This window comes from Ascaphus truei, chromosome 1 (genome assembly GCF_040206685.1).
Source record: "Ascaphus truei isolate aAscTru1 chromosome 1, aAscTru1.hap1, whole genome shotgun sequence".
NCBI lineage: Eukaryota > Metazoa > Chordata > Amphibia > Anura > Ascaphidae > Ascaphus > Ascaphus truei.
The window spans coordinates 452,539,600-452,552,109 of NC_134483.1; the positions used below are offsets into that span (position 1 = coordinate 452,539,600).

General features: G+C 43.7%; 1 protein-coding gene across 1 annotated transcript in view; it reads right to left on the bottom strand.

The window, feature by feature from the left end:
• Positions 1–1,904: 1,904 nt before the first annotated feature.
• Positions 1,905–12,510, bottom strand: part of CFI (complement factor I) — a 39,676-nt gene continuing 29,070 nt past the window's right edge. Inside the window, exons 9-13 of the mRNA XM_075617152.1 lie at positions 12,337–12,437; positions 9,069–9,172; positions 5,714–5,997; positions 4,973–5,074; positions 1,905–2,370 (exon numbers count right to left, since the gene is read on the bottom strand). Coding sequence (XP_075473267.1) covers positions 2,153–2,370; positions 4,973–5,074; positions 5,714–5,997; positions 9,069–9,172; positions 12,337–12,437 — 809 coding nt within the window. The 3' untranslated portion in view covers positions 1,905–2,152. The remainder of the gene's footprint in view (positions 2,371–4,972; positions 5,075–5,713; positions 5,998–9,068; positions 9,173–12,336; positions 12,438–12,510) is intronic.

Sequence of the window (12,510 nt, forward strand, 5' to 3'; positions counted from 1 at the left end):
ACCTCTGTTAAAGCAACACTTCTGGCAACACTTTTTTTTAAAAATAGAATTGAAGCAGGGGATCTCCGGAGCTGAACTGCGTTAATTTCCGTTACGGGGACTTCCTGCTTCCCGAGATAATTACCTCCATAGGTGCTGCTAGGAGGAGCCCTGACTTTGTTTACAATATGGCCGTTTAAAAGTCCCACGTTCTGCGAACCAATAGGAAGCTGTGTCGTAATCTCTTGTGTTTTCCTATTGGCCGTCGTGAAGCGGGAGCTTTAAACTGCACAGACATACCGGCACACTCTTCCGAGGTAAGTATCTCTCGGTAAGCAGGGGGTCACCGCGCTGAAATTAACACGGTTCCGCTCCACAGACCCCCTGCTTCAAATTGTTTAAAAAAAACAATAATGTGTCACCAGCGGTGCTACTTTAAGCAGAGTCTTCACCAGATTCGGCGGCTTATTACAATGAATGCCAGAGGAACAATGCAGGTTTACTAATGAGGAGTGTGAAATAGCTCAAATCCAGCTACAGCTCAAATGGTGAACCCATTAGTGTGAAACAGCTGTACTCCAATAGATAAGACCTCTATGAACATATCCATATTGACAATGGATAAGAGGCTAAAGAATGGTGCACAATGTACTAATAATGTGCTTATTATTAACCAGCATGCTTGCCGCAGTTTTTTCCACTAGAATCAAGGTTGGCCAATCTCAGTCCTCAAAGGCCACCAGGTGGTCAGGTGTTAAGGATATCCCTTTTTCCTCACAGGTGGCTCAATCAGGGGTTCAGTAATTTTTATTGGGCCACCTGAGCGGAAGCAGAGATATCCTTAAACCCTGGCCTGTCGGTGGCTTTCGAGGACTGAGATTGGCCACCACTGCACTATATGATGGGATAATGGGGTGCACGGTGTGAAGTAGGGTTTGGAGACTTGTTGAAAACGTGCAAATACACTCCTGTATCTTCTCTATACCTTCTACAGCAGAGGACCTGTATTACCTTTTGTAACTACCATAACTCTACTGTGTCTGGATTACCTATTTTCACTTTTCTTCTATCCATACAATTCTCCTAATGCTATCTTTGTTGTACATTAAAAAAGATGAATGTTGTAATTGTAGCATGGCTGGTCCAGACTGCCTCTCTACCCCCTGTCACGTAAGTCCTTTGTAGCTACAGGCTGTGGCAGGTAATCCTGTGGGCATTGACCCCTCCTCATGCTACTCTCTGAGTGACAGAAGTTGTGGTGACTCAGGGTCTGTGTATAGCCAATCATGGTACTGACGTTGAGCCCTCCCCATCTGAAGTCTCAGAGAGGAAGTGCCAAATTGGAGGAGTTCTCTTCCACCCCTCCTAGGGAGAGGAGGCGAGTTCTGCTCCCACCCTCTGGGGTGAGGAGGCAAGAGATTATAGGCCTCAATACTACATGAGAGCCCAGCACCATCCAGAGGCCTGGGATCCTCTGTCACTATATGCATCCGCTGTATAACATCTGCAGTGACTGCCAATAAAGCCCCTTTGCTTTTATATACCTCTGCCTGAGTCTACAGTCTATTGGGGGTATATAAGAAGTCTGCTTTAGTGGGGACTGTCTCTGGGAATCCTGGAGCCCACTGAAGCTGGAGGCGCTGACACCATGGTAAAAGTCTGAACTCATCAAAAGCCTGTCCTGGTCCCCACTACAACGCGGACCACTCAGCTCTCCTGAACCCTCACAAGTATGTAAGCACCATAAACATCTATAGAAGCAGCAACATCTTCCAGAGAGGAGAGGGGGGTGGGGGGAGGGGAACATGTGCTAGATAATTTTTTTACAGAATCTAATATATTACTAATCAAAAGTCACAAGAGAGGCTTGGTTTGATCTTAATGTTTTGCTGAGAGTTGAAAAAGAATGAAATTATACAATGGGCAGAAATGTATGTATATTTATTCTTGCAGTATACAATAATAAACTTTGCCCTGCATTAGTTTAATCATTTTTACGTGGAAAATAATTCTCACCTCATTATTGTACACCAAGTTATGAAACACTACATAAGCAATATGAGTATTCGTGAAATTCAAATTAACACAGTAAATATTTCCAGACACACTGACATTTAATAAGAGAGTACGTATTTGAAATTGGACTAATTTCAGATTGTGAGCCAGGGACATCTCAGATATTATATTTGGCGATGAGTGGTCTTCCAACCTGACGACTTAGCCATTCATAGTAATGCGCAACCTTCGTGTACACGCCGGGATAACCAGGTTCTCCACAGTTTTCACCCCAACTTACTATGCCCCAAATATAGGCCACGTTGTTAGAATCATAGCAGACCAATGGGCCGCCCGAGTCACCTTTGCAGGCATCTATCGATCCATCATATGTTCCTGAAAAGCAACAATAAGAATAACCACAGCGTGAAATAAAGAAAAGGACAAATGGCATCGCTGATTTAAATAAATAAATAAAAAGTTTCTTGATTTAGAGGCTGCTACGTGTACAGAACAGTCTGAGAGAGCGGCTCAGTGAGTAAAGGCACCGACTGAAAAATCAATGACACTGACTTTGAAGCAGGGGATTCTGGTGCAAATCCCGGTGTCGGGTCCTTGTGACCTTGGGCAAGTCACTGTCTCCCTGTGCCTCGGGCACCAGAAACATTGATTGTAAACTCTATGGGTGGGGAAAATTCTATGTACAGCGCTGTGTACACTGTCAGCGCTATACAAGAAAAACATTATTATATTTAAAAAAATATATATATCAAATTATAGGCTAAAGCTGGTAAATACCGGGCATTATTGAAATCCCTGCTTTCTGGTTAAAATTCCAGGCATTATCCAATCAGTAATGGTCCGGAATTTTTGGCACCCCGCCAAGTTTTTCAGCCAATCAGCTTTCAGTTCTCATACATACGGAGTGCGAGCAGCTGTCAGACATGGGAGGTGATTGGACAGGAGGTAGCAAGGCACTGACTCCTCCCTCACGCTGCCTGCAGAGAGCTCGCACAGGAGTGTGAGGGGAAAGGATTGTGTGTCTGTTGTGTGTTTTGTGGGTGTAAAGGGGGGCAGCAGAGTGTTTTAATGGTGTGTTTGCAGTGTGTGTTCTGTTGGTGTGTGTTTTGTGGGTGTAGAGGGGGGCAGCAGAGTCTGTTTTGTTGGTGTGTGTCTGTCGGTCTGTAGTGTGTTTTGTGGCTGCTGTGTGTTTGTCTTCAGTGGGTGGAGGAGGGTTGCAGATTGTATTTTGTGTGTGTGTCTGCAGTTTTGTGGGTTTACAGGGGGCTGCAGTGCGTGTGTTTATAGGTATGGGGGAGGGGGGCTGCTGTGTGTGGTGTGTGTGTGTTGTGAGTGTAGAGGGTGGAGGAGGGCTGCAAAGTGTGTTATGGGTGTAGAGGAGGGGGGAGGCTGCAGACTGTGCTTGTGTATATAGAGGGGGGTTGCAGAGTGTGTTTGTGTGTATAGAGGGGGGGGGGGGGACCGCAGAGTGTGTGTGTGTGTGTGTGTGTGTGTGTGTACAATTTCATATTAATAAACACAAAGTAAAAGCAAAATAATGTAAACAATCATGCTGATAAAAATTAGTATGAATACAAAAGTGTCTTTTTTATGAAAAATTTAAAAATAAAAAAATAAGCCTACATCTAGCCTATAATATTAATAATCCCCTCAGAACAGGGCATTACTGGGTTAAAGTCTCTCGGCTTTGCCTCGGGCCTTCAACTCTTCCAGCCAGGGCATTAATTGCCAGTAATGCCCTGTTCTTCGGGGATTAGTACTTAATTATTGAGTTCTTTGCATAATTAGTAATCAGCTGATGATAATATTCTATGACATCTGTCCAAGGGAATAGAGTAGGGATCCTGATGACATTGTGGAATTCAGTCCTGCTAACAATGTTATGACTTAAAACCCTGTGTTAATAATGTTTTTCTCCATGTTAGACTGATCTGAAGTGTTGTACATTTGATGAAAGTGTTAAGATGGCATATTCTTTTTTGCGGTAAACTTTTCACAAAATTCAAGCTGTAGATTTTGGGGAATGGAGTTGGTGAAAAACTGAATTTTAGCCACTATCTTGGTTCACATCTACTTAAAAATGGCGTGACAGAGAAGTGAAGGGGTTCCATCATAGCAGCGCGAGGGGTGTCCCATTGATTTAATAGAGATTTCAGTATGGAAGTTGGGGATTGTGGGAGAATCCCTTATGTCTCATCACATTCTGAGCACCTCTTAGCACCTCCTTGTGCTCCACTGAAAATATGATTGTTGGTAAATGTTTGTATACTCGCTTATTGGCTGATCAATAAGCAATAACAACGCCCATACTATTGTTACTTGTAGCGAGTGATAGTTGCACATTAAACTGGTATGTGCTACTGTTACATTTACATGTTAAACGTTTAGCCATTGAATGAAATGCATTAGACACCTTCAGCAACACAGATTAATTTATGTTGTGCATGTTGGAAGACTACAGTATATTTTGCATAAATGTTTGAAAGGGGCAGTCCAATGTAGTGGGGAAAAAAACAAATGCTTATTTAAACACCTTGGTAATCAGGTTCTTTAGAAATATTCAGTTACCCTTTAAATAAAAATGTTACTTGTTGCATCTCTGTTTACTTAGAGTTTCCATAATTGTAATCTTAACTAGTAATTCTTCTTCTCTATCGCTAATAATGGCTGCATAATTAATTTAAAAATATAATACGAAAAAAGTGTTTCGTTCAAACAATTCGCCTGTACATTCAAAATCGTTCACACAGTTTTATCTCAGAGAGATTAGGTGAAGATGGTAAAACACTCAAGCGCTTAGTTTACCATTGAGACTTATATACTTAAATATAATATACTTAAATATGTTCAAAATAATTGTACCATTTTTTTTTTACGGTGTCAATAATCTATACTGAACTAAAATACAAATACAGTGTATGGCAATCAGAGGGAGAGGTTTAAACTGGACAGACACCTAATAAGAGACGGATCTTACCTGCACACTCCATCTTATCAAGAAAGCGATTCTTATAAATTGTGGAACAGTTATTCATCAAATTAATATGACCCCACATAAGGTGAAAGACTTTGGAAAATCCTAAAAAAAAAAAGTTCAATACAAAATATATTAATACTATCTGTGATATACAAGAACAAGCAGAGAATAAACTCCAAAGACCGATGCTCCAAATAGTGCAAATAGATTCTACAATGTCCACAATAAAGATGATTATAAAATAATATAAGTGAAGGAGCCGTTGCCGATGTCACGGCGTGCCTGCGCTGTACGCACCGCGTCCAGCCACACCTGCGCAGCATGCGCCGTGTCTGGCTGCACCTGTGCAGTAGGCGTCGCTTGGGGGGCGCCTGCACATTAGCCGTCGGTGCCCTACGCACCACAGTTACACACAGAGGGACACAGAGACACACACACAGATACGCACACACACAGGGACACACGCATCCACACAGAGACGCGCGCACACACAGATGCGCGCATACAGACGTGCGCGCATACAGACGTGCATGCACACACGTGCACGCACACACAGATGTGCGCGCACACAGACACAAAAGCGCGCGCACACACACACACACACACACACAGGCGTGCGCAAACAAAGAGACACACAAGGAATTCATAGTTACTATACATATAGAAGTGTATACGCCACTGCCTCCTGATATACTGTACATGTCACAGCATTATGAAATGAACTTAAAACAAAATGATTACCTGCTGCCCGTCCCCATCCCGAAACTGTACAAGTGTCCCCTGCCTTAAACTGGTATTGTGACCACGGGACGCAGGCTGGTACAAGGTCGCTGTCAGTCTGCATGCAGCGCTTGTCCTGGTATATATTGACCACCTCCAACAAAGCAATGTCATTTTCGTATGTGTTGGGGTCGTACTGTTCATGAATTTTGACTTGTTTCACAGGAAAGGAGTCTATGTCTTGGTCATAAGCCAGACGATCCAACAGCCCAACTAGGATGCGATATCTCTGGGGTTGGTTAGCTCTGTAAAATACATTGAGTTTAGTGATCAAATGCAAGTTAAAGCGTTATAATGTACAGCGAGTCCTCGGTTACCGATGGATGGTTATCCGACGCCGCACAATGCAGCCCACCGGATGCATTATACGACATCGGACCCGCTTATCCGACGGTCACTACCGCCAATTAACATTGACCCGCAATCTGACTGTCTTTTAACCGTCGGCGGTGTGCGGGACGCATTCCGTCGGATAAGCGAGGACCGCCTGTATAGTACAAGGAGAGGAATTGCTGTATGTGAAAATTCTTATTTATTTTATTTATAAAATATTTTACCAGGAAGTAATACATTGAGAGTTACCTCTCGTTTTCAAGTATGTCCTGGGCACAGAGTTAAGACAAATAATACATGTTTACAAATACAGTTACATAATGAGCAGGGTATACATTATATACAAGACATTGCATGCACAGTTAAAGATAATTTGTATTATGGGCGTATGAAACAGTTACAGACCAGATTAAAGTGTGAGACAGCCTTAAATTTGAAAGAACTTAGACTGGTGGTGGATGTAAGAGTCTCTGGTAGGTTGTTCCAGTTTTGGGGTGCACGGTAAGAGAAGGAGGAGCGGCCGGATACTTTGTTGAGCCATGGGACCATGAACAGTCTTTTGGAGTCTTATCTCAGGTGATAGGTGCTGCATGTGGTAGGGGTGAGGAGCTTGTTCAGGTAGCTGGGTAGCTTGCCCATAAAGAATTTGAAGGCAAGACAGGAAAGGTGAACTTTGCGCCTAGACTCGAGTGATGACCAATCTAGTTCTTTGAGCATTTCGCAGTGATGTGTGTTATAGTTGCATTGGAGAACAAAATGACAAATTGAGTTGTAGAGGGTGTTAAGTTTGCTAAGGTGGGTTTGAGGTGCCGAGCCATTTACTATGTCTCCATAGTCAATAATTGGCATTAGCATCTGCTGTGCGATACGTTTTCTGACCAGGAGACTTAGGGAGGATTTGTTCCTGTAAAGTACCCCTAGTTTGGCATAGGTCTTGGTTGTCAGGGTATCAATGTGCATCCCGAATGTTAAGTGGGAGTCAAACCATATGCCCAGGTATTTAAAACTAGTAACAGGAGTTAGGGTGGTGTTAGTGTTGGTTCTAATCTGGAGCTCAGTCGCTGGAAGCTTTAAAAATTTAGTCTTGGTCCTAAACACCATTGTTACAGTCTTGTCAGTGTTTAAAAACAGTTTGTTTTGGGAAATCCAGTTTTCGAGTCTGAAAAAGTCAGACTTAAGTATGTGTTGAAGGTCAGAGAGGCTATGGCTGTGTGCATATAGGATTGTATCATCTGCATACATGTGTATTGAGGCTTCCTTACAAGCTGTGGGAAGATCATTGATGAACACTGAGAAGAGTAGGGGCCCCAGAACAGAGCCTTGCGGGACGCCACAGGTGATATCCAGGGGGTTAGAGTTTGAGCCAGAGATGGACACATGTTGGGATCTACCTGATAGGTAGGACTGAAACCAGTTTAAAGCATGCTTCCCTATTCCTGCATATATACTATATACTGCACCAGTGAGTTGACCCCGTTCCATTCCACACTGGATTTCATTGCAAACTTTTAGCAGGGTAGTTACCGTGGAGTGTTTGGGGCGAAAGCCAGATTGGAATTGGCTAGGGAAATTTGTCTTGTTATAGTACTCGCTTAATTGGGAGTGGACACATTTTTCCATGACTTTGGATAGGATTGGGAGAAGGGAGATTGGTCTGTAGTTTGAGACAGTGTTTTTGTCCCCACTTTTGAAGATTGGGACAACTCTGGCAGCTTTCCAGGTCTTAGGGATATGGCCAGCAGACAGGATAGAGTTGACTATGGAAGCAATTGGTTTGGCAATTGCTGGGGCACCAAGTCTTAGGAACCTAGATTGTAGTAAGTCAGGTCCACATTGGCTGCTTAGTTTTAATTTGAGAAGCGCTTGTGTAATCTCCTCTTCGGATACTGGTCCAAATTGAAAATTGTGGGCAATGTTGGGAGGGGGTGGGGCTATAGGGGTACTCCCAGGATGAGATTCAGGTTTGTGGTTTGGAATGCGTTTTGCTAATAAGTTAGTTGCACACCCCACAAAGTAATCATTCAATGCATTTGCAGTGTTGGTGGGGTTTGTCAGAGTAATATCGCCCTTAGTGATATTACTTGGGTGTTGATGGTTAGAAGGCTGGAATATGTTGTTGATAACCTTCCAGAAGTTAGCTGGGTTTGATGTGTTCTGGAGGAGATTGTCAGAGTAATATTGTGCTTTTGCATGCCTTGTGCACATGTTCCGCATGCATCTGTAGTGATTGAGATCCTTGGTAGTGCCGGTTATTTTGTGGCTTTTCCACAAGGCATGCCTGAACTGGTAGAGTGCTATAAGGTCAGTTGTAACCCATGGAAGGTGGGCACCCGTACCCTTTTTATGGCGATTTGAGTGAAAAATTAGGGGGTTCTCTTCAACTTTGATTGACTTTTAATGGCCTACAGTATATGACATTTATCAGCTTTAAATTTTACCCACATACTTGTCTAGCAGTACAAATTCACCTGCTGTAGTACAAGTCTCCAAGATCGCGTTAACTATTACCAAATAATGCAGTGGTTTTAAACCTGTGTCCTGTGGACCTCTGGAGCTCCGTGATAGGTTACCCCCAAAAAATTCGGTAGAGGCATGTGATCTACTGTTCAAGACACCATAGTTCTGTTAATGGTATAGTTTTAATTTAAAAAACTGAAAAGGTTTATTAAGAGTTATGTTGTGATGCCATAAACTTATATTGTAATTTATATATATATATATATATCTCAGAGAAGGATATATATTATAATGCCTTACTACAGCAATATTGTTTAAAATACATGGGGATAGGTAAGCTGGGTTCCCGCAGAAATGTTTAAGGGTTCTATGGTTCTTAAGTGGTTGAAAAAGCACTGGGCTAATGGAATCCTGGCTACTTTGTGGCATTGGGTATAAAAAGTCTCCAGCACCTCCTCCTGTATGTTTTGCCTTGTAATAGTGCTAGTAAGTCTAGTACGCACCTATAGTTCAGAGAGGAACATACCTGAGGCAGTGAGCAGCTGTCAATACCCAGCAGCCGCCAATATAAATTCCTCCACAATTTACATTTGCACCATCTTTGATTGCTACTTGCCAAGGAAACTGATTCTACAAGAAAAAGACCACATGAGGGTTTTACAAAGTAACAATCCTTAAAGCTTGTGCTGTTTCGTGCTATACAAGTTGGAAGGTGCAGGCAGAGATAAACAGAGTTATAGGTTTTACAGACAATTAGTTATCCACTGTGTTAGAAAAGTGGTTGACTTTGCCACTACAATATCTGGTTATACCCACTGCAAATACAAATTATATCATGCAACCACATTAGTTCAGTGTAGTCCAGAATCTACCCATCATCTTAAATGTAAGCGGGTTAAAATGTTTATTTACAAAAGAAAATACTTCTTTTTTTGCCAAGGCAATATAACCAGTCGGGCGCCTTCACTTACTATGGGACTTCCAAATCCAGGGGGAGCGAGGGAGATCGCCATAAAGAAAATATCATGGTGCAGATGTTTTTATATAAATGGTGAATATCACAGGTACCTTTTCTTACCACAGGTATCACAGGTACCTTACCTTATAAATTCACCATTTATATAAAGACATCTGCACTATTATATTTTCTTCTTGCTTTATGGTGATTTCTCTCGCTCCCCCTGGATTTGGAAGTCCCGCTTCATACTAGGGACTACTGGAGACCGTCCATTCCAGAGGGTTTGAGCAGGAAGCCATTTCTGTTATTCACTTTTGAAACCTATTGTGTCACTAATGAATCACGTTATGTTTGAATATTACATAAAGCAGGGGTGCGCAAACTTAGGGGTGTGTCATTTTAAGGGGGGTGGGGGGTATTGCACTTACAGAGGCCCCAAACTCTTCCCCAAAACATTTAAATGAAATGCCGGGGGAGCACGCTAGGCCTCTGTAAGTACCTTACCTTGTCTCTGCTGGTTTCTGGCAACGCATCAAATGACGCCACGTGGGTCACATGATGGCGCATTGCCATGGCAACGCGACGTCACATGGCGTTGTGACGTCTGAAACGCCATAGACAAGGTAAATTGGGGGGGGGGGGGGCGCAAGTAGTAGAGGAGAGCAGGCAGGGGGGCCAGACAAAAAAGTTTGCGCACCCCTGAGATAAAGTAATCACTACACTCACTTAATCACTGGATCATTATATTTCTTTTTCACTTTTTCACGTGTAATCTGTGGGAGCGTCAACACTTATACCTTTTTGTATTTTTATCGTTCATTTACTATAACAGAATATGTTAGGGGAATTTTTTTTTTACATTGTTACTATATGGTTTATTTTTTTGTAGTATTTTCTGTATACATACATCAGGGATAAGACATATATAGCTGTTATACAGGCATACCCCGGTTTAAGGACACTCACTATAAGTACACTCTTGAGTAAGGACATATCGCCCAATAGGCAAACGGCAGCTCACGCATGCGCCTGTTAGCACATCCTGAACAGCAATACCAGCTCCCTATCTGTACCGAAGATATGAGCAAGCGGGGAGACTATAGAGCCTGTTACAAATCCGTTATTTACATCAGTTATGCACGTATATCACGATTGCAGTATGGTACATGCATCGATAAGTGGAAAAAAGGGAGTGCTTCACTTTAAGTACATTTTCGCTTTACATACATGCTCCGGTCCCATTGCGTATGTTAATGCGGGGTATGCCTGTACTTCTTTATGTTGGGTAGTGACTAATAGTATAGATATATTGAAATATATTTTCTAAATTCCACTTTACGGGGGTTTTTCTCCACAATGTATGCTACACTCAGTTAATATTAAAGCTGCAGTTCAGGCAATATCCTGCATGTGTGTTTTTTTTTTTAAATAAATCAGTTCTGTAGTAAGAAAAAATACTTTTAGCTTTTTCTGTTTTAAAAAAAAAAAAAAACAACTTTGAATTGTGGGAGGAACGTACAGTACATCTATTTCGCATAATGCATTGAAGAAATGATTGTAGAAATGCGTACTAACGGCTGCCGATGGGGGGGGGGAGGAGGGGCTGGGCGCTCTGAACCCAAAAGTTAGGCCCTCCAGCCTAACTTCCGGTTGGGCCACTCTGCGATGCCGGGTAGGGTCATTATGAACCCCACACACTCCGCTACCCAGGTAGGCCAGGGGGAGAGGAGGCAGAGGGAGAGACAGAAAGGGGTGAGAGAAAGTAAGAGAGGGGGGAAAGTGAGAGAGTATAGGAAGGGTATAAGAGCAGGCCCGTTCCCAGGTGGTAAGCAGGTAAGGCACCGCCTAGGTGTGGCAGGTCTCGGGGCAGCAAGAGGGGGAGAGTAGCAGCCCTGCTGCTTTCCTTTTTATACATGTAGGATTGAAGCAGGGGGTCTCGGAGCTGAACCCTGTTACACCCTGATACTTAACTCCTTATGGGGTTCCGGGATCTCAGGTTTATATCATGGGGGTTACGTAGGCCAATAGGAAGCTGCTTATGACGCCAAGGCTTCCATGGGCCATGTGATGGGACGTCTAAACCTGAGCAGGAGATACCCCATAGGAGGTAAGTATCTCAGGAAGCAGGGAGTCCCCATAGCTGAAATTAACAGGGCTTAGCTCCAGAGACCCCCTGCTTCTCACCTGGGGAGGAGGGGTTGGGAAAACATTTTCAGGGGAGATTGATATATTTGGGGGGGGGATTGTTTTTCTTTGGTGGGGCTCCTTAATAGTGCTTGCCTAAGGGTGAATCATACCCTAGGGAAGGGGCTTTTAAGGGGGGTGTGAAAGAGAGGAGGGTGAGAGAGGGGGGTGAGGGGACGAGTGAGAGGGGGGTGAGAGAGGGGGTGAGAGGGTGTGTGTGAGAGGAGAGGGGGTGTGAGACGAGAGGGGGTGTGAGACGAGAGGGTGTGTGTTAGAGGGGGTGTGTGAGAGAGAGGGGGGTGAGAGGGGTTGAGTGAGAGAGGGGGGGTGAGTGAGAGCAATGGGGTTGAGTAAGACGGGGACGTGTGAGAGAGGGGGACGTGTGAGAGAGGGGGACGTGTGAGAGAGGGGGACGTGTGAGAGGGGGACGTGTGAGAGGGGGACGTGTGAGAGAGGGGGTGTGTAAGCTATGGGGGGGAGTAAGAGAGTGGGATGAGTGAGAGAGAGGGGTGTGTGAGAGAGGGGTGTGTGAGAGAGGGGTGAGTGAGAGGGGTGAGTGAGAGGGGTGAGTTAGAGAGGGGTGAGTGAGTGAGAGAAGGAGAGAGTGTGATGTTGAACTAACATTCAGCTGATATGATTGTGTTTTTTTTACCTTGGCTGCATGTATTCCTCCGATGATCCTTTTTTTCCGAGTCGCTCTCTTCGATACCCCACAGCTTAACACTGCAATGTTTTCCCTCAGCAGCCTTCTCTCTTCACGTACAAAACAAGACATTTACGTAAATCAACAGCCTTGATTTGTTCATCCTAGAACTAGGACAACTTT